Source organism: Anarrhichthys ocellatus, unplaced genomic scaffold (assembly GCF_004355925.1).
Source record: "Anarrhichthys ocellatus isolate YVR2014 unplaced genomic scaffold, GSC_Weel_1.0 scaffold6, whole genome shotgun sequence".
Lineage (NCBI taxonomy): Eukaryota > Metazoa > Chordata > Actinopteri > Perciformes > Anarhichadidae > Anarrhichthys > Anarrhichthys ocellatus.
In genome coordinates this window covers 4,407,894-4,430,412 of record NW_022280036.1, presented here as the reverse complement: position 1 = coordinate 4,430,412, position 22,519 = coordinate 4,407,894, and the positions used below count along the sequence as shown (strand labels likewise).

Genomic DNA, 22,519 nt, shown 5'->3' with positions numbered 1-22,519 from the left:
CTCCTGCTTTTTTTTTTTTTGCCAACCTTCAGCTGATTTCTTCCTGCCGTCTGTCTGCTGAGCTGACCACCGAAAAAGGGAAACAAGAGAGGCAGGGTGGTCGGAGAATATTGCTCTGTCAGTCAGTCGGTCGGTCGGCCATCCTCTCTGCTGAGCATGCTGAGATGAAGATCCTGTTCCAAGCCAAGCTTTGTCTCTGTCATCATCACATGGGTTCACTATGGTTCAGTGACTCAAACTCACTGACATGACACCAAGCTCACAGAGTAAACAGATCTCATTTCGCTTTAGTGCAGGATCAGTCATTTCTCTACTCTCTCGTTCGTTCTACTGGATATTTAGCCAACATACAGTAAAAGAAGTGCAGAACAGCTTTTGGTTTAACGAGTCTTCTAAAACATATACTCACTTTTGTGTATTTTCATGCAGCACATGATGCAGTTTGTTTTATGTGACATTGTACAACCTGTTCGTTTTGTATTATTAAAAAAATCGTGCATTTACAAAGTGTGAAAGCAACTGAAGCACATTACCTTGTCATGGGTCTCTCACTCTTGTGTATACGTACTGTATATGACTTTTGTGTATCACTTCAATAAATTGTATAACCAGCAGTGGAATTAATGATATTCGGCGGTCACCCACCGTCATTATTACACTGCTGTCAACTGATGTGGTAAAGACAAAGAAGCCAAACTGTAATGTGCCCTTATTGTTTGACTTGCCACATTTAAACATTTTAAGAATGATTTTTTTTCAACAGCACAGAACACTCGAGTAATTAAATAAAATACTATTTGTTGTTAGCGCTTCACTATTAATAAATACGTTGTCAGACTCGCCCTATGACAAAAAAATCTATTACTCACACTTCCTGGTTTAGTTAATGATAAAATCGACTGAAATCGAACCTCTTTAGTCTTCTTAAAAGCTGCTTTTAAAGGCTGCTGACAGCTCAGCATATAGGGAATGTCAGGTCAATAAACAGTAGAGTACACGTTTATGATAAAAGCCTTACTTTATTGCTTATAACTGACCAAACCTAGATTTTCACACTTGTTATTTGTGCTTGTACTTTACGAGCCGTTTTCATGGGAGACATTTTGACTTGTCACAGCAGGTGCAAACAATAACACTAATTATGAGTCCGTTCCTTTGACGTCACCTCAGCACAATGCCAAGGCCTTGAAAGTGACACACCGGAATGGAATGCAGCCTGTGCGCAGAGACTCTTGCTGTTAGCTAGGACTTAATACAAAAAGAACTGGCTTTTGATATCAAACCGACATGAATACAGTTGTTTGTGATAGACAGCAACTGAGTACATTTAATCAGTTACAGTACTTGAGTACAGTTCTAATGTTCTTGTACTTTACTTGAGTATTTCCATTTCTTCTTGTTTCCTACTTCCACTCCAATACATTTCAGGGAAATATTGTACTTTTTACTCCACATTCATAGTTAGCATTTAATTTGTTTTCATAAAAAAAAAAAACACAATAAACTACATTTCTGATGTCAATGACTTGTTAGCAGTTGCACCAGAGAGATATTTCCCCTCTAAACTTCTCAGACGGTTTAATTTAAATAACGGTCAAAGGCCCAAAGCGGTTAAATGTTCAAAAAGCAGAAAAAAAAAAGAAAAAAAAAAAAAAAAGAGAACCTTGTTTTCTTTTTTCATCTCCAATTAATCATTTCCCAGCACCTCAAATATATCTTGTGAGACTTTTGAGGGGCCCAGACCCCCAGGTTATGTGCCACTTGACTAAACTACTTAACTATCCACGGCAGTTAAAACTAGCTCCACCTCAACCAGCAACAGTAGAAGGATACTTACAATATCATAGGAAAATATTAATCAGTCACAGGGGCCACTTTTCAGCAGAGGGGTGATTTTAAGTAGGATTTTGAACGCAGGACTTTCACATGTAGGAGAGTATTTCCACATTGTTGTATTGGTAATTCTAGTTAAGTAAATGATCGGTGCACTTCTTTTACCTTTTAATATTTGAGAAGAACCCTTTTTGTATTTTTGGTATTCATTGTTTGTACTTTCCTGCAGAATGAGCTTCCCCTCTCTCACCCAATAGATGTGGGAGTTTTCGCTCGAAGTGAAAACATGGAACACACAGTTGGTCAAACATCAACATTTAACATTTATTTCTCATTGCTTATTCTGAAAAATACAGAAAAAAAAAAAAGACAGATGAACTTCCCTTAAATCAGGGACTTCCTGAAGTAAAAAAAACCAAAAACAAAACGAACAACAAAAACACTGCTCCAACTCTCTGCCTTCCCAGTGATGGTGTACAGAAAAATAGCCTAAAATATGCATGACCCTGAATACATACAAACAATGGATCCATTACTTTCATGTTACATATTTACAGTATCATCATAGAAGAAGTCCAATTACAAGAATCCCAAAAGGAAACGAATTTTAAAGTCACATTCAACCAGTCCACAAGCACAGCCTGCTGGTCACATGATATACTGCAGCCCCAGTATGTCGTACACGCCACAGCATTCTGCACAGAGCTGGGAAAACACAAACTAGTCTACACACATGTGGATCTCTTTTCACACAGGAATCACTACAGAAACATTTAGAGAGGAACAGATGAGCACTGTGACAATATTTTAGCACGATGAATCGCTTAACTAAATCTGTGTTGGGAAAATGGCTACCAGCACTTTTCAGGCCGTAAATAACAAGATATTATAAATGTGACTCTATTCATCAGGTAATTTGTGCTGCTGGGTACCAACACAAAATATGTTCTCTTTCATCATGAATAGAATGACAATAGGACGCATTTAACACCAATTTACTAACACTTTTGCTTGACTTGTTAATACCACCACATTGTGTTGTTCGTGAATCATAAGATTTAATCATAAGGTCATGTATTGATGAATCCAGGCCGGCTGGTTCGCTCCACACATTTGACTCTTTGACTCAGAATGACAGTGAGTAGTGATGAGCAGTGTGTACATGATGATCACCCCAAGTAGCAGGGCCCATGCATTTAATATTCATACTGCAGCTGCTCTGTCACCATTTAAAAAAAAAAAATTAAAAAAAAAAGAATGGAGCCCGGTTCTGAAATTTGGACTACATTTGACAATACTGAGGGACGACAAAGCCAGTCAATAAAAAGGGAGAATGATAACACATTCTGATCATTAGCACAACTGATAACCAGCGTAATCTGGCAATAAGAGCTGCACTCATTTACATTCCCCTATGAGAGGAACCCTTTATAGAAAGTGATCTCTACTTGAATGAAACATCTTTTAACATTGAAGCAACACTGCTACAAAAGGTGGGTCGCATTAGGTTGAATGCTATTTAGTAGCACGTGTCAGCTTTAGGAGGTCCGACATTCGAGTTTTCAAAAAAAACACACACTATTAAGATCTCCAGAGGGACAAGATCATTTGTGCCAAGATCATGGGTGGATCAACCCAAAACGTAAAGAAAAAGGATTTAATGTCAAGAGAAATATAAGATGTTATGACAAGACACTGTGTGAAATACAAACTGTGCGGCGGGAAAAGGAACAGCAGCACAACGAACCAAAGAGAAGGCATTGATGGACGTACAGTAGGTAGGTTTGGTACAGTAGGTTTGAAAATACCGCCAACTGTAAATAACCTGGCCCACATTTGTGGCTGCGTTCGCGGTGTGATTTACTTCCAAGTATAATTCTTGGTCTACTGTTGGTAAAATAGAAAAATATGAATCCCATTGGAACCAGAGCTCAGTATTTGCAGCATCAAGCTGCCAAACGACACAAGTAAAACCAATAATGAACATGACTTCAGAAGGCAGATAAAGACGTTCATAGTTTATTAAAATTCTATATGGTTCAAATCTAAAGGAATATATATATTAAAAAAAAAAAAAAAAAACAGTTGAAATCAATGCAAAGAATTCCTAAGCAAGTGTGAGTGTACAATGTATGATCCAGTGTACTCTACTCATTTCAAGTTTATTACAAGACAGCAATCTTTAACCCTGAAAGCAACTCAGAGAATGAGTATTTCTCAGAATAAAAACAATGAACACATCGCTTTTTGCCTTGCCACCTCTACCTGTCCTTTGATAAACCTCTAACAATTAAAGAAAGAAATTGAATGTTCCAAATCTCCAGCGTGGCCCAGCCACCATGAGGTCCGTTTACAAATCAGATAATAAATACAGGCATCCAAATGGGCTACAACAGCAAATATTTTTGAAAATATTCTCCTCATGCATACACACAAGCATACTTCTGACTGAGATTATGAGCTTTCTAAACCCTCTGATCTACTCTTAACAGTTACTCTTTACAGTGCAACAGTATGGCAGCAAATGGATAGCAGTGCTTTCATTAAAAAAAAAAAAAAGGAATGGAAAATAAAAATATATACAACATTATGGAAAAGCAGTAGTTTCATCTTTTGGTCCTGCGTCCATTACAGACAGAACTGCTTTTTGAAAACGCATCCTCATATCAACAACAGTAGTTTCCACAAGACTTTGAAGGGCTGCGGGGGAGGGGGGGGGAGAGTGGAACAAATGTTAGGATCTCAATTGCTACTGATAGTGGAGGTGTGTGTGTGTGTGTGTGTGTGTGTTGAGGCCAAATCACAATAGTCTACTGTCACATCTGAGCCTGTTCAGTCAAAGTCTGGGTGAAGAAGTCACTTTTTGTGCTCACGTCTTGTTTTTCCAAACATGTTCGATATTGTTGGGCTGAAGACAGGTGAGGTCGATAAGTAGAAAGTGAAAGTGACGGTGGCAACATCCAGCGGGAGTTTAAAAACAAGGCAGTGGGCAACATTAATAGTTAACCAGTTAGTTGCCTGAGGCCAGTAGAAATGAATGCTACTGCCTAAATCAGACCAAAACCAAACTAACAAATAAAAACTATACGAATGAAAACATTCTACTGAACGCCGAGTCACTGTCACAAGGAAAATGGAAGTAGTTATCAGCACAACAAAGCTAATCAAGAGGAAGGACATTCATTCCTTCAAGGGAGAGTGCTGAAGTCCCCTAATAAAACATGACCATGTACAGTACAGTGCAAATATTTGCCGAGGCGGTCCACCAGTTTCCTTTTAAGGCTACTTAAGACCAGCTTGCCTTGTCTTATATGATGCATACAAGTCTTGCCTGCTTACATCTCCGCTTGTTTGTTTGTATGAAGTGTGTTTTACAACGCCTTACAGCAGTGGCAGCTGCAGACACACCTGGCAGAGATCTAAACTCTGAGTGCAGCTTTCTAGTTTGTTATGAAAAGCATGGGCGGGGTCAAGTCAGGGACTGCGATGTTAACTGGGAAGTCTTTAGATTCCAGTCTAAAAACTATATTTGTATTTAAACACTGGGTTAAAGCATGGAAGTTGGAAATAAAGCTTCTCACATACTGCATGTTGCTCATATTATAAAAGATGTAGGTGATTGAATTTTACTGAAAAACAAACTTGAACTTTAAGTACTCACAAATATCAATTTGCATAAAACAAGTCTGAACTGGGCATGTGTGGCTTTGTGGTCCAAGTTCTGTGGTTCCACTAAGTAGAGGATCTCTCACCTTGTTACAACTGAGAACCTTCGGATCCTCCGTGCACGTAGCCCCCTTTAGATTTCATCTGGGCTTGAACGAGGTCCACCTACAGACATCAAGGTGTAAACGGTAAACGACAGAAAACTTATTTTTGCTTAATTCTGTTTGTCGAATATTCCGAAAAGATGACGAAAAAAACGTACCGATGCCAATCCCAGGCCCATGTCCCCCGAGCCTACGTGTGTGGTGTGAACGAAGTTTGTCGGCTCCCCGATCATGGAGCGATCGATCCGTCGCCGCCGTTTCTGAAAATGAGTACCATAAACAAGCGCTTTAAAAAGAAAAACGGAAGATAATAATAATCAGAGGGGATGGAGAAGAGGTAAACAATAGCCTGCTCAGCCCTTTCCCATATACATTCTGACACTTTCTTTCATTCGTAGTGAACCTGGAGCTTAAACAGAGACTGAGGTCGACATTCGTGGTTCCTTTTATCTAATCTGTTAGCTGACAGACTGGATGACTACACTGAGGCGCAACGTCACAAAAATAAACTTCATTCATTCTAAGTGTTGTGTCAGACAGCAGGATGTGGCTAGCTGGGGGCCCTGTACCACTTTCTTATTTACTCTTTAGTAAATACAAGTGGATGTAATATATATATTTCAGGCACGACACAACTGCAATGCCTCGAAGGAACTTGATCTGAGAATGGTGGATAGCCATTATTGTCACAGCTTGAGTCTAGTGGAAGACATGGGCCAGTACACTGCCCTGTTTATTCACATAGATATTAAAACGCATGTCGGACAAATTTTCCCCACTTGACCCCGACATTGAAAATGAGTAAATCAATTTGTCTTTGGAGTTGATTTCATACTCACGGGTTGTGGCTGCTCTGCAATGCAGCAGCTGAAACAAACCCAGAACTCAGTCATTCTGAGGCTGACGAAGAAGCCGCAGCAGTTTCCGCTCTCAGTTGAGGCGTCTCTCTGCGTCTGTCTTCCTGTTCAGTGTTGCCACAAACACGCCGGAAACTGATGACAGATGCAGACCACTGGTTAGTCTGGGGTGTACCGTTGGCACAAGAACTCTCCCCCCCCCCCAACACAGGGCAGCACGTTCCTGTCAACAGGCGAAAGACGTAGGAAAAATAAATTCATTGAACGCCAACATACTTTGATACATAGTTGATGTATACCACCTAATAACACTATTTAAAAGTGAGAAGTAGGATCATGTGTTTGGTGCTGGTTGATTGAGAACCCAGTTTTGTGACTAGCGTGCAACTTCCTAAGCAGCTCTCTCTTCTGGCAAGACCGACAGATAATCAGGTCAACCCAAACGACATGGACGTTGGTGTATATATAGCTCCTCTGATGAAAAACAGTTCCTTCTTTTAATGGTGTTACATTTACTGTACATATACATTTGGGGGTATTCTAAATGTATCATATAGAGTAATTAGTTGCAAGTAGTACAATATTAAAAACTACTGTACAATTCTCAAGGTGTGACCTCAAAATTGTCTCAAAGCACACTGTATGTTTAACGTGGGATCCTGAGCAGTGTCCTACTCTAAACACAGGTTGTCCAAGTGATCAACATGATTTACTTTACCTTCTGTTAGTCATCACTTGTGTGAACACCAAAGTATTTCATTATAAACACGGCCACTGATCGGCTTATGCTCCACTGTACATTATGATGTTATCATCACCGCTGCTATTATAAGAAATTCATTTTTAATATCTCCCCCAGAGCTGAAATAATCTAGAGACAGACAAAAAAAAAAAAAAAAAAAAAAAAAAAAAAAAAAAAAAAAAAAAGGAGAACAGAAAATTTGGAGCATCTGACAAAACGACTGAAACCGCCTCTACTGCCTGTTACTATTCAACATTGTATGACATATCATGGGAGACAAACAATGCTCGTAGAATACAGGATCTCCAAATGGTGACTCACGATGTGTCACATGTGTGAAGACGTAGAGTGTAACTTTAAAGACACAACATACAATTGAATATAAAGGCTGTCCCACAAGTAGTTCATCAGGAGCAAAGGCTTCAAAGGTATTTTAATGAATAAGTTGTACATTTTAAATATGACTGAGCAGCAGCAGCAGGATTATATATATATATATATATATATATATATATATATATATATATATATATATATATATATATATATATATATGTGTGTGTGTGTGTGTGTATTAGGCATTTAATTCAGCCATCATTGCTTTCAGACAGAGAGGATCAAATGATCTGCCAAATGCTGACAAAGTAGATTTCCTTATTTGTAATTCTGGCTGACATTAAACACTGTGCACTCAATGCAGGTGAATCATTGTATCAGTAGCCAGAGGTTGAGCGCACAGTAGAAGTGGTTATTGTTGATCTAAATGAATGATGAAACCCTTAAAACGGACGCGTTGCTCTGTCTCAGATCACACGCAAGTGATCGCTATTAAACAAACAAATTAATGTTATGTAACTTCGCCCCGCTGCGGCAAAGACTCCCGTCATCACGCGGCCGGTCTGAGCTAAAAATCACAACCGAGTGAGAGTTGTCAGAGATAGTTACTGATGGTAACATCTATGAATGTATTGAAATAGCTTTAGTAGCGCGCGGTGGTTGCCCTGCAGCGATAACCAGCGTTAGCATTAACAGCTGCTAACACGGTTAGCTCCCAAGCTAACAGGTTCGTGTTTTTTTCCACTGACAGCTAGCTAACCAGGCTAACTGAACCCGTTTTTTCGAAGGTGTGACTCCAATGTTCAACAAAAAAACCGAAATGTAAAAACAAATGAATGCTCACGTTAGTGTTCACCAGCTCTATAAATAACACATAATCAACAGTTTTGATGATTTTAAGTGAATAAACTTACCAGACGACGACCGGTTTATCGGAGTAAAGACGAACGATCGATTGAAAGCTAAAGAATGCAAAAAAAAATAACCAGGAACTACGCTCACTGATGACGTCAGCCAACTTCCGCCGTAAAGTGTGACGGTTTCCGTGTTGACCCACGTTGTCACGTTTCTCGCCAGAGATACAACTATTCTCTGATTAAAGTAGCTTTTAGATATTCAGGATGAGGCCACTAACTGACGAAGAGACGAAAACCATGTTTGAGAAGCTTTCCAAATAGTAAGTGGACATGTTTGCTTGCCTGTTAAGACTCAAATTATATATATAAAAACATGGTAGCATCCTTGTTAGCCAGCGTGTGTGAGCCATGTCTTTTCTCCCACAACAGTATCGGTGAAAACATCAAACTACTAGTGGACCGACCCGATGGTTCTTACTGTTTCAGGCTGCACAATGACCGTGTGTACTACATGAGGTAATCCAGGACACAACACGTAACTATCCGTAATGATTGCAAATCATTCAGAAATCCAAAATATCATCGTCTCTCCACAGTGAGAAGATTCTGAAGTTGGCCACACACATTTCTCGGGACAAGCTCGTGTCGGTGGGAACATGTTTTGGAAAGTTCACAAAGACCATTAAATTCCGCCTGCACATCACAGCTCTGGATTTCCTGGCGCCCTATGCAAAGGTCAGTATGGGTGCTACATTTATATTATTTGTGTCTCTGCTGCCATCCTTTGCATCCCTTCTCACTGCGGCGAGGACATGGATAAAGTGAGGCAGTACACGTGTTGGAGTCCTTTTCAGTATAGCCTCATTTTGCGTTGATGTCAAATGAAGTCTATGAATAAAGTTTATAGCGCCAGCAGTGTACTCTGGAGGGCCACAGATAAGGCCACCCTTATGGTCAATATGAATATTGTTTTGCCAATAGGGTATTTAACAATATAATACGTTAATATGCTTACATTGTTCTCTGTATCCCATATTGTCTTTGCTCCAATGTTATCATCCTTGAATTGCAATTTTAGTTGTATGTTTGGCTTTAATAATTTAATAATCAACATTCTACAGCCCCACATGTTTTGTATGCATGTGTATCTTTCTCAGGCTGTCCCGGTGGGCCTACCTTCAATTATAAAGTTTTGTGTTGATAATTTACTGGCAAATGGCTGATGTTTCTGCATACAATGTATCCTGTTCTATTTATTTTATAAATATTTACATATATAATTAAAACATTTCATCTCATGCATATATGAGTTACTTGAAGCTTCCTGTCATGTCTTCTAGTTCAAGGTGTGGTTGAAACCTGGATCAGAGCAGTCTTTCCTCTATGGGAACCATGTGCTGAAGTCTGGGCTTGGGAGAATCACTGAGAACACGATGCAGTACCAGGGAGTTGTGGTCTACTCCTTGACAGATGTGCCTCTGGTAAGCTTTGGAAATATGCCATATTGCTCACAGAAATCATTCACTTTGTGACCTCAACGCTTTCAATCGGAACGTTTTTCTTGTCAACCTATGAGTGTGTTGGAATGCGGTTCACCCATTTAGTTTCCCAATGATTAGAAAACCAAACAGTTTATTTTGAAGATATAGTGGTCGACTAATATGGGTCAATATGAAGGCCCTGGGGCCACTCATGCTGAAAATGCACATGGGATCATTGCTCACATAAGAGGCACTTAAATCAGAGTGCATTTCTTCACAATAATGCATCATTCAGAACACTGCATTTGCTTGAATAGTTAAATTTAGATCATATGACCATTTGTCCTTGTTCAGTCACGTGTCTTTCATTTCTCAGGGTTTTGGAGTGGCAGCCAAGTGTACCCAGGAGTGTCGGCAAATGGACCCCATGTCCATCGTAGTGTTCCACCAGGCCGACGTAGGAGAGTTCATCCGGAATGAAGACACATTAACATAAAGATGCATCAATGGCTTCTTTTCTCAACCCATTTCATACTCGGCAACATTCACTGAGTTTCACACCCAGAGCAGCCGGTTTCTTTTATCAGGAGAGGTTGGTTGGATCCAAGAGTGTCTTAGTAGCAGATGTTACAACTGTCCTATGATTCCAATGCACACTCTATTGACTCTAATCTGCCCAGCTACAGGATTCCCCATTCAGAGCCTCCTGATCAAAATGATCTGTGATCTTCTTTTGTAAATGTCATCTTTAAAATAAATCCATAATATCTTTGTCTTGGCGAGCTTGCTACTGAAGTATGGCTGCAGTGAAAATGCATACAAGACACCTTTGCAGTTTTTTTTTTTTTCTATAAGTAAAGACGACTAATTCCACAAATCTAACCCTGAAAATTTATTGAACTACAATAAGATATAGAAATAGGAGAAAAATACATATAAATAAGAGGAATAACCCAAATGCCTTTGAGAATAATACATTTCATTTTAGGTACCAAGAGATTAATGTATAATGTCCATCTGGCCACTTGAACTACTCAAATCATGTTCAGTCTCTTCAGTGTTCTCCACCGGTCCTTGAGGTTGACGTTTGTTCGGCCGTTGAAGGAGTAATATGCTTTGATCTTTGTCCAGTTTCCTTCCCCAAATTTTTGGACCCCTTCTTTCAACTTATTTGTCTCACTCTCACTCCACTTCTGCAACACAATAGGAACACGAGGTTACTGTGACTTGTTTTATTTGAGTTAATACAACTGACCACATTCTCACATTTTTGTTCTGCTTGTGTGGTGCTGGAACAATCACATCTTAAAGCTGCAGGATGGCAGCAAATGTTTAACTTTTTGAACACAAGAATCAACCAAATCGCTTTTAGAAATATACGTTTGCTGAATGATGGTCTTATCTTGTGAATGTAGCCAATTCTCAAGACTTCCCGCCAGAACATAAATGCACCACAACAGATTATTTGTTAATTGTTGACTTGTGAGTATTACAAACATCTTGTTGTGCTTACCCTCCTGTGGCCTGAATTTGAAATGGTGCTCTCGTTGTGCTCTCCTTTGGGGAAAAACAAAGATATGTTACCAGTTACCACATGAACAAGATGTTCACAACTATTTAAAAAAAAAAGGATTAAGTAGAAGCAGAAATATTACTGGTATTCTTTCTGGAGCTGGGACCGGCTTCTTCATCACTCCATGTTTCCTTGCTCTCCTTTGCAGTATTGTACAGCCGTTTCCTGTGAACAAGAGCAGACATTATCAGGCACCCCGAGTCATGATGCTAATTGATAAAGAGTTGTGACAAACAAACAACCGTCTTTGTGCTGCATTACACAATGACATTGACTACAGTTGTCAAAATAAAAACCAATGAATTTTGAATTTGGGGAGGAAATTTGATCATTTAATAGATAAATTGTCATTAGTGGCAGTCTTAGGCTTTAAGGCACCCAAATGCATGCTGAATTATCTTTTAGTGAAGGTTTAAAATACAAGTTTCATGTTATGCTTGAGCTACTGGTTTAATGTTCACTAACCATTTTGAGTGGCAAGGAGCTTGGTCTTCAGCAGAGTCCTTGTTTGGAGTAGAGCTCGTTTGGGGGACGGTGGACAGTTCGGATGAGCAGTCCAACGAGGAATCTATGATACTGACAGCTTCTGGAACCCTGCATGAAAACATAACGGTTATCAAATGTTGGACAAGTCATTGAATCATGAACCAACATAGTGACATCACATCAACGTTTTTATTTGGACTTGCTCGCTGAGAAGATCGCTGGCCAGTTTTCTACGAGGTTTTTCTACGGGTGTTTTGCAGAGAGCCGGCGACTCCTGTGAGTCCTCCTCACTGTCTGATGTAGGCTGTTCTGACTTAGTGGAGTGACTCCATGATGAGAGTTGAGACCGAGTCAAGCATTACGTAAAGAGGATTTAATTTCCTGCCAGATCCCATAAAGTGGAATCAAATGTGAATCACAAAAGTAGTGTTGCTTTAAGGTTCATAGTTTAAATTGACATGTTGGAATAACAAACCAGAATGTGTACAAAAGTGCCTTATAGTTCCCAGTAAAGTGGCAGAAATTAGTTTCTGTGGTTCCACAATATTCCTGGAACGTTTTGTTGATTGATTTTTAGGTTAAAAATTATACCGACGCTTCATTCACTCCCGTGACGCAAACTTTTTCAATACATTAGGTTCGGAGCTTGTGTCAAACAAGGAAAATTGTGGGAAGCAGCAGCGTGCACAGATCCAAATCTTAAATAAGATATCAAGTGCACGGTAGTGGCGAGGATCAATAGAAAGAAAACAGACTCAGAGATAAAGGGTCTTCTTATTTATTACGGCACAAAACAAACGCGTTTCAGCAAGAAGCCCATAATAAATAAAAAGCCCCTTAATCTGTGAGTGCCGGTGTTTTCCAATCTGATAGTTATGAAAGATGAGTCACTGCTATCCTAACAGCCCTGTGTTCTCACCAACATACCTCAAGATTACAACATAGTAATAACCCATATAGCAGCCCTATGTGAGGTGATATTGTCCATCACCTGCTGAGTAAACTTTTGGACTGGTCGTGTTGTTTTCCCACAGAGCCAGGCTGGTCCTCCTCGCTGTCTGCTGACAACTCTGCCCAACTAGTCGAGGCTCTGCATGACAAAACAAGCAGCTTTAGTGCCGTACACTCAGTGGGCAATACAGAACAACAGGAAGCTACAAAAGTTAGGTGCAAAAAAATATTTTCATATGGTGCCACTGTGTGTCGTCAGAACCTGCGTTAAAAACATTTTTGCCACTTGAACTTGGAACGTATTATTGGGGAAAACGCAGACAATCAATGTCATGTTGTTACAATCAAATGGGACCCGATACTGACGACTTCATTCCTGTTTTCAAACATTTGTGAACAGTTCCTGTAAAATTCAATGCTTTTACTCTTTTTAACAAACTGGACTCACTACTACAAAATAATAATGAATTCCTTTATTGGAATAGTTTATTTCAGAACTAGTATTATTGGAATGAGTGCTCTGTGTTATACCCTGCATACTTGAAGAACCTCGTCTTGTCGCATGCTCAGACAGGCCTCCATCCCTTAGGTGAGAGTAGCTCAAAGCTACCGCCTGCCTGACAGTATCTTGAGCGCCATCATCTCCACTAATTAATTAAAGCTGTCTGGTGGAGACGGTAAATATTTTGAAAGTGAAAACACACATGCGCAACTATCATGTGTGAAATTACAGACCCCCGACCAAATCACTCGACTCCGTAGTATTCTGTGATGAAAAAATTGACTTCTAAATACAGCCAAAAAGTATGCGTCTTAAAATAAATATTTACCTGCTGCAAATTTTGTTGGCTCGTCTGGGGATCTTCCGCATGGGTTTGGAAACCTCAATATCGTCCACCAGGCTCTGAGAGTCTTTATCGGGTATAGCCGGTGGCTGTGGTGGCTCCTCTGCTCTGACATCCGTCTCCTGCTCCTGTGAAGCTGCTGTGCACTGAGAGCTCCCCTGGCTGTCCGGCTCCACCACCAGTCGTGCCACAGTGTGAAGGTGCCTGTTTCTCAGCGCCGGAGGCGTCTTTGGAAGCAAACCCGACTCTGTTTGAGGGACAGCATCGGTTTGTGGTGGTTGGTCTGCTGGGGAAGCCTCCATGGGGCTTCCAGAGTCTCTCTGAAATAGCCCATCCTGCTCCGAGTCCAGAATGGTGCCTTCCTTTGGAGCAGGTGAGAAGCGCCGCGAAAGAGCTTCCTTTCTCGCCTGCTCCTCCTCCTCCTCCACTTCGTCGTCCAGCTGAGCAAATATTCCCTCATCTGAACTTGCAGACAAAGCCTTGTAGGCCATCTCCAGCCTGGTCCTCTGGATTGTTGTGTATTTACTGGTAGATAAGACAGAGACAAGAGAAAGAGGTCGAATGGGGTGCAAGAAGGGTCTCCAGTCAACATATTAGCTTAGAATAGGAAAGGTTCCCATACAATTGTACTGTGGAGAGGTGGTAGGGACAAGACCTGGCTACAGGGAACACAATGGATATCTTTGTGTCACATTTTCAAACTGTAACGTGTCCGTTTTGCCACTGCCATTATGCAGTCCAATGATGAAATGAATGGAGAGGGAGGGAGAGAGCCTACCATGGGACAAACTGAATGGTGTTTGCTGGTGGACTGGAGGAGGGACCTGCTTCGTCTTGCTCATCAGGTCCAGCGGCATTGACGTCTTGCTCCGCAATCCTTTTATCAAGAAGCTGTGTGGCAGCCTGTTACACACACATGAACCGAATCACATTATAAGTCTTAGGACATTTACCAACAGCAGCAAATCAACAGTGGTGCATCTGTGGATTGGGTTAACAGATGTGTAAGTCATTACAGGAAAGGCTTTCTTATTGGCCATAAGTACTATTGATAAGTTAACAACTGAATATGCTTCTAAAGATCTTTTGATGTAATCACAAAGTGTGTGGAGCCAACTTTGAAGGGATTTGAAGCTTTGAAAGGCTTTAAAATCTCAAACCGAAACTTTTAATATTCAATCATTCAGCAGAAATATCTCATAAACATAAAGAAAGCTAGAAAAATAAATGTTTCAATGCAACAAGCCTTTATCTTTTGCCTAAAACATACCTTGTGGAGAAAGGGAACGTTGAACGGGCAGAGACTCTGGCAAAAAGCCAACATTTCTTTCTTGAACCGTTGGAAGTCGATTTGCTCGATGACTTCATGCACGTTACTCTTCTTCTTGATGAGACCCATGAATATCGCTTTCTGCAGAGAACACAGACATCAAGTAGTGTCACACACACACGGCATGCACACCAAAAAATTAAGGAGGCTCCGGGATCCATCAACTACAATCAGCTGATTGAAGGGGACTTGAATGGAGCCAGCGAGCAAAAGGGGTTCTTCAAGAGGTTTGACGAGGAGGCTGCTGCTCACTCATCCCCCAGCTGCTCTGATTAGCTGATTTAGCTTTTATGTACATAGAATATATAAATAAAACCGTATATACAAAAAGGAAGAACATACCATGTCAATAAGTCGAGACTGCTTGTGTCAACAAAAATGCAGAAGTGCCATGGCTGAGAATAAATACCAACGATCACAAGAAGAAATATTGATTTTCATTAGAAACTTATCTGTTTAGCTTATTTATTATTAATCATTATATTTCATTTGTTGTAATATTGTCACATGGATGTTCATGATTCAATACACAACATTTGTGTTTACAATGGACACTGCAGCTTTTCCATAACAATGCACTCATAGTGCGACTGATGACCACATGAATGCAGAAACCAAAAGAGAGGAAGTTAAATGCTGATTGGAGTTATTGAGTGAACGTGCTGTTGAAGTTGATAAACTCACCTTACCAACCATTGATTTGGGAAAGTGTTTGTTCAACACCTCTTTTGCTTTGTCGAACTGATTGTTCTTAATGAACAACCCCACCATCTATGGACAGAAGGAAAAACACATTTAATTAAGCTGCATCTTTTGATTTAATATGCATTTGACAAAAATAATAACACAAACCCACTTACCATCTCTTTCAATGAAGAGTGTACACTGTTGAAATCCTGCTGTGGCAATGATGTACTGTACTCCTGGGATATATTTTCTAGGACCATTAAGGCTGATTCTAGAGGAGTGAGTGACTCATCGGACTCAAACAACAGGTCTGTAAACAAAGACAAAGCAATGTTCACTGTGGTGTTTGGGTCACCACCTACCAGCATTGAACTCGGTTCAACAGTTAGGATGTAAAGATATACTTTCATAGTCAAAGTTAGTGATATGATGAATGGAATTACGGTTGATCTCACCAAGATGTTCACCGTCATTTATCCTAGAGAGGAACTGCAACACTCGGATCTTTGTTTGCATTACGTCGGAGGACTCCAAAGGACGAGCCAAGACACCTAGAGCGAGACAAGGAGTTAGCTTGACATTCCCCAAACAAATAAATACATTCACACTCATACTCATAGGAGGGTCTAATTCACTCTACAATCTACACATAATATTGGTGTATGGTTCAGTGGGTCAACCATCACAGACGATTGCGGATGTGGAATGACTTTTCTTTCATAAATAAATAAAAGTATATATGCTAATTAGTATACTGTGTGCTACATATAGTTGGGGGAGGGTAACAGAGCCTGCATTTGCAAAAACAAGCAGTTAACATTAATACCACAACCCTAAAAGTTGATCTCTTACCAAACAGAAACATACCGTTTGTCCAGGTATGTTTTTCTAACGACAGTGTTGGTCGAACATAATAAATTAAGCTAGCATAACAAACTCCTCGTCGGGTGAGAAGCCAGCACACGGTGAAGCAGTGCGTTACTTACTGTGAATTAAATCTCTAATGGTACAGAACTCTTCGTATTTCTCGTTTTTAAACAAGTCCAACGATAGAAATGAATAGTAGTCGACTATCCAGCGGTTGACAGTAGCTTCCACTTCAGCTTTGTTGCCGACTACAGTTTCCTTTGCCGCCATATTTACACCATCAACGGAAACTGGATGGAGTTAAACTTAACGATCTCTCGGAGAAGGCGGGGCAGAAGTACTGTTATTTAAACCCTGAGTATCTTCTCTCAGGCAGCTCTTCGTCTGTGGTGCGGCGCCACAACAAGCGTAAGACTTAACATGCGTTGAATATGAATGTACTGGCATGACGTCGTATGTGTCAAACTTAAATATCACAATCTAACTGAATGAGACAAGAACTGATCATAAGACCTGATAAAGGCTTTGGAAAAGAGTACTTCCTGAGAGTTCATGTGCAGGGAATATCAAATACAAGGACAACCCTATTTCCTTTCTGAACCGTTATAACCGTTATACTGTCACCTACTGGACAGAAATAACTGTTCTCAAGGTTTTGGTTGTGCATTTTCCATTTGCGATGACGTTAAAATCATTTTCTAGAAATTCACAGACACATTTTTTAAACTCAGTCCCAACCGGGTTGGACAGGTTCCGAGGAACCAGAAACAAACAACTAAAGTCAGCTGATGAGCAAACTCCGACATCTATTGATAAAACAACTGCCGAGAATAGCGACGAAGAAGTTCATGTCATAGCGGCGGCAGCACAAGAGCACCTGGGTGGTGTGAAAGACTCACTCATTCTTCAAGAGATACGAAACGGTAATCAAGCTCTCTCCAGTAAACTCGACAAACCGCAGAAATTAACCAATCTATCTCTGGACTGAAAACAATGCTGGATACACTGAGCTCCCGCATAACCGAAGCGGAGGACCGCATTAGCACAGCAGAGGACCAGCTGGTGGGCCTAGATTCTCGCGTCCAAAACTAAGTAAAGAAAATGACTTTTTACTGGAGAAAGTCGACCAGCTGGAAAACTACAGCCGACGCAACAATATACGTGTCGTTAACCTGAAGGAGAACTGCGAGGGAAACGACCCTGTGAACTGTTTTACCAAGTGGATCCCAGCCACTCTCGGACGAGAGCCTTTCACTGAGCCGCTGATCATAGAGCGAGCACACCGAACTCTTACACACCGTCCACCTGCAGACCGAGACATGTATTGATACGCCTGCTTAAATACCAAGACCGGAACGAAATCCTGCGCATCGCCACACAGAGGTCCAAAGAGAACAACGAACCCGTCATGTACGAAGATAAGCCTGTGTTGTTTTTTCCTGACCTGAGCGCCAGCTTGATGAAACGCAGAAAGGAGTTTGACCAAGTTAAGAGGGAGCTTCGATCCAAGGACATACCGTTTGCCCTGCTTCATCCTGTAACACTGAGGATCACGCTTCCCGATGGAAGAAGAAAATTCTTCAAAACACCAAAAGAAGCGGAGGCATTCCTGCGCGACTCCCCGGGACAAACATAACGGACCAGGCGGACAGAACCAACAGGTGGATGAAACCCAGACACGCAGCGGCAGCTCTCAGGAGCTGCCTATCTTTAGCACGTCACTCTTTATGCTATAGATGTTGAGATAAAGTAAGTGATGGCAGCAATTCAAGCTTAAATTTACTTCTGATAGATTGGTTTCATGTTAATCCACCCTGTTTGCGTTCTAATAATTTCAGAAAAGGGTGTTTTCAGCGTTTGTTATAATTTCTTGTTACACTTAAAATTGGATACTATACATATTGTAAAACTCTTTTTCAGACAGAGCCTTGGGCTGGTTTGTTTGAACCAGCCAGACATGTCATACTTGACAAGTGCAAAGTGCACAACCCAGTTTGATAGGGAAGATAGTGTCAAATGTTTAGGATTAGGCACTTGGGGGAAGGGGGGGGGGGGGGGGGTTGTTTTCTTCGTTAATGTTGGTGCTTTGGTTTATAATTTTGTATTTGATCACAGGAGATACACTGGCTCCACACTTAGTATTAATGAGTAGGGTAGTGAAATGTGTTAGCTTTAATGTGAATGGGCTAAATGGACCTGTTAAAAGGAAGAGGGTTTTGACACACCTTAAAAAATTGCAAACAGATATCGCTTTTTTACAAGAGACCCATCTTACCACACAGGAGCATAAACAGCTGAGAAGAGAATGTGTAGGACACCTACTATCATCATCATCATTTAACTCGAAAGCCAGGGGGTTGCTATTTTAATAAATGAAAACATTCCAGTGACAATTGGAGAAACTATAATTGATCCATCAGGCCGCTATGTCCTAGTTAATTGCCAAATCTACTCGTAACCCTGGGCACTGTTAAACTTATACGCACCTAACTATGATGATGAATCCTTTATTCAAGATATTTTTATGAAGGTATCAGGGAGACAACAAAACATACTTGTAGGAGGCGATTTTAATTTTTGTTTAGATCCTATATTAGATAAATCAGCAACAACAACATCCAAAACAAAAGCAGCTGAAACTACCTTATCATTTATGAAAGATCTAAACCTGAATGATGTGTGGAGACAGATGCACCCTCAAACTCGAGACTACTCCTTTTACTCCTGCCCACACAACTCTCACACCAGGATTGACCTATTCTTATTGTCAACACAGCTAATTCATAGAACACTAGAATCTGAATATTTATCTAGGATGCTGTCTGATCATTCACCTTTGACCCTATCTATTTTTATGCCAGAAAAACCAGCAAACCAATATAGATGGTGTCTGAACCCTACTCTCCTTCACAGACCAGACTTTTGCCAGTTTATTAGGACCAGATAACATTTTTCTGTGAGACAAACAGCGCCTCCTCCCCCAAAAGTTTCATATTATGGGACACGCTAAAAGCTTATCTAAGAGGACAAATAATATCTTATACAAAGGGTATCAAAAAGAAATATATGGCAGAGATAAATGAGCTAGAAGCAGATATTTTGAAATTGGAAAAGGAGGTTCATCAATCTGGGTCTAAAGAACTTTACCAAAGGCTGGTTAACAAAAAACTGAAATACAATACGTTACATACCTACAAAGTTGAAAAAAACATTTTACGAATCAAACAAAAATATTATGAATTGGGAGAGAAAGCTCACAAAATTCCGTCCTGGCAATTGAGAACAGAGGAAAGCTCAAGGTTAATTAATGCAATTCAAACTGAAACGGGTGCAATTTCACACAACCCAACAGAATTTAACGACTCATTCAAACAGTTTTATACAAATCTATATACATCAGAATCACCAGAGGATCTATCTAAGATTGATGAATTTCTGTCCACTATTGAATTGCCGAAACTCGGCCATGAAGACCAAAAGAATCTTGATTTGCCCTTCACTCAGAAAGAAACTGAAAAGGCCTTATGTTCACTACAACCCAATAAATCACCAGGAGAGGACGGCTTCCCTCCTGAATTCTACAGAGAATTTAAGGACTTACTTACCCCCCTTATAATAGATGTGATTGATTTAGCATCCACAACTCAAACTCTTCCTGAATCATTCTCCACTGCCATAATCACTGTGATTCACAAAAAAAATAGAGATCCATTGAAGTGTTCCTCTTTTCGACCCATTTCCTTGTTGAATTCAGATTATAAATTCATTTCCGAAGCCCTGGCTTACAGGCTTGGCCAATATTTGCCAAAATTAATAAACCCAGACCAGAGCGGCTTTATTTTGAAACGCTCATCAGCCAATAACTTGTGCAGACTCTTTAATATTATCCATCTAACAAAATCTAAAACTGAACCTAGTGTAGCTGTAGCATTAGATGCTGAAAAGGCCTTTGATAGGCTAGAGTGGACATATTTATTCAAAGCTTTGGACAAGTTTGGATTTGGCCATTTGTTTATCAATTGGGTGAAAACCCTTTATCATAAACCCAGAGCCAAAATTACCACAAATGGACAGACTTCGACAGCATTTCCCTTGAGTAGATCGAGTCGACAGGGCTGCCCTCTGTCTCCAGGACTCTTTGTCCTGGCTATTGAACCACTTGCTGAAGCAATTAGACGGGATCCAGATATAAAGGGATTCAGAGTGGACCAAATAAATCATAAAATTAATCTCCTGGCAGATGATGTAATTTTGTATCTAACAGACCCGGTTAACGCTCTCACTAAATTACAGACGCTACTAAACACCTATGGTGCTATTTCAGGATACAAGGTCAATCTGGAAAAAAGTGAAATTATTCCACTCACGAACTTCGATCACACTGAATACCAACAAACAACCCCATTTAAGTGGCTCCCGAATATTAAATATCTAGGAATAATTATAGATTTTGTCATTTTTTGACGGTGATGCTGCCCCCTCTTGGATACAAATTGCATTTCATCCTCTCAAAGAAGAAACCTCCAGTGATTTTATTTATAAATGGAACTCCAAAACCATATCCAAGAGGACAGACAATCCTATTTTGAAACATTTTATTAAAATATGGTATGAAGTTCACAAAACTCTTGGTCTAAATATGAGACTATCACCAAAAACACCTCTAAGACAAAATGAACTTGTGCCCATGACTCCAAGTAACAAGATTCTGGAGACTTGGCATGACAGAGGAATCCAGCATCTCGAAGACTGCTTTGATAAAGGACTCCTCATGCCTTTTGAAGAACTGAAGAGAAAGTATGATTTGCCCAGTAGAACTTTCTTTTGTTACCTCCAGTTAAGATCCTTTTTGAGAACCAACCTGGGCCCTGGAATGACTCTACCTGTGTTAACTAACGTGGAAAAATTACTTCACCAGGGAAATGTGTACAAATTTATTTCTAAAATGTACTCTGTTGCTGAATGAGGGCCCAAAACCAGGATTACACAGATCCAGGATGAGATGGGAATCAGACTTGAATATAACAATTGATGAAGAACTCTAGTCAGATTTGTGCCAGAACAGTTTGTCAGCAACGGTTAATTCCCGGTACAGACTTGTTCATTATAACTTTCTTCATCAGCTGTACCTCACCCCACAGAAGCTACATAAATCCAAACCTGAATTGTCAGAAATGTGTATCAGATGTGGTATAGAGGTCGGCTCCTTCCTACACTGTACCCGGCTTTGCACAAAGGTGAGGTCCTTTTGGTATGACCTTTGTAATACAATAACTAAGATCACAGGGGTTACCTTTCCATTAGATCCTGAGCTGTGTTTACTGGGAAACTTCACAACTCTCAACACGTCTTTAACGAAGCTCCAAATTAAACTAGCAGAAATTGCTTTGTGTGGCCAGGAAATGTATCGCAATGACGTGGAAGTCTGATTCCCCCACTCTCATCGACAAATGGTCTGTGGAAATGAACAGTTGTATTCCTCTTGAAAAGATTACATATAGTCTCAGAAAGAGATATCATTTATTTTTGAAAATCTGGCAGCCTTATTTGGAGTACATAAGTACAACACTAACAGTACCATAGGACTAACTATTTAGAGCTCTGATTTACAATATATACTGTCATTGCAGTCTCTTTGTGCTGTGTTACTTTATGCACCAACCTTTTTTTGTTTTGTTTGGGTGGGGGGAATTATTTATTTACTTAATTTTATTTCATCTATTTGTGTTTTTTCTTTCTTATCTTATGTAATTTTTTGTAATGTTTAATGTACTGTGTTCTGTATGCTTTCTTGCATTCTTAAAATACTTGGAAAAATAAAATATTCCCCAAAAAAAAATAAAACTTCGGGCAGATCTCCAACATGGTATGTCGGTTAATTATGTGTGATGGACAATCAATCAC

General features: G+C 40.1%; 3 protein-coding genes across 5 annotated transcripts; 1 reads left to right on the top strand and 2 right to left on the bottom strand.

Moving 5' to 3' along the window:
* Positions 1-7: 7 nt before the first annotated feature.
* LOC116382813 (CDC42 small effector protein 2) lies at positions 8-8,552 on the bottom strand. Of its 2 annotated transcripts, none has more exons than XM_031846148.1 (5): positions 8,453-8,552; positions 6,443-6,595; positions 5,762-5,863; positions 5,586-5,664; positions 8-4,533 (listed from the first exon to the last, which is right to left on the bottom strand). In XM_031846148.1, exons 2-4 carry the CDS (start codon positions 6,494-6,496, stop codon positions 5,590-5,592), a joined length of 231 nt encoding a protein of 76 aa, XP_031702008.1. In that variant the 5' UTR covers positions 6,497-6,595; positions 8,453-8,552; the 3' UTR covers positions 8-4,533; positions 5,586-5,589. The 2 variants fall into 2 exon arrangements, with proteins under 2 accessions (XP_031702008.1, XP_031702007.1); XM_031846147.1 differs by having other exon boundaries at positions 6,443-6,683; positions 8,453-8,550.
* On the top strand, positions 8,551-11,759 carry nip7 (NIP7 nucleolar pre-rRNA processing protein). Its single transcript, XM_031846146.1, has 5 exons — positions 8,551-8,715; positions 8,825-8,911; positions 8,992-9,130; positions 9,736-9,876; positions 10,253-11,759. Exons 1-5 carry the CDS (start codon positions 8,660-8,662, stop codon positions 10,370-10,372), a joined length of 543 nt encoding a protein of 180 aa, XP_031702006.1. The 5' UTR covers positions 8,551-8,659; the 3' UTR covers positions 10,373-11,759.
* On the bottom strand, positions 9,614-17,765 carry terfa (telomeric repeat binding factor a). Of its 2 annotated transcripts, XM_031846141.1 has the most exons (12): positions 16,735-17,764; positions 16,204-16,299; positions 15,922-16,058; positions 15,746-15,832; positions 15,002-15,142; positions 14,510-14,634; positions 13,717-14,256; positions 12,927-13,025; positions 11,915-12,043; positions 11,532-11,614; positions 11,390-11,433; positions 9,616-11,069 (listed from the first exon to the last, which is right to left on the bottom strand). In XM_031846141.1, the coding sequence occupies exons 1-12, from the start codon at positions 16,883-16,885 to the stop codon at positions 10,911-10,913; spliced, it is 1,791 nt and encodes a 596-aa protein (XP_031702001.1). In that variant the 5' UTR covers positions 16,886-17,764; the 3' UTR covers positions 9,616-10,910. The 2 variants fall into 2 exon arrangements, with proteins under 2 accessions (XP_031702002.1, XP_031702001.1); XM_031846142.1 differs by lacking the exon at positions 12,927-13,025 and having other exon boundaries at positions 9,614-11,069; positions 16,735-17,765.
* Between the last annotated feature and the right edge of the window lie 4,754 nt (positions 17,766-22,519).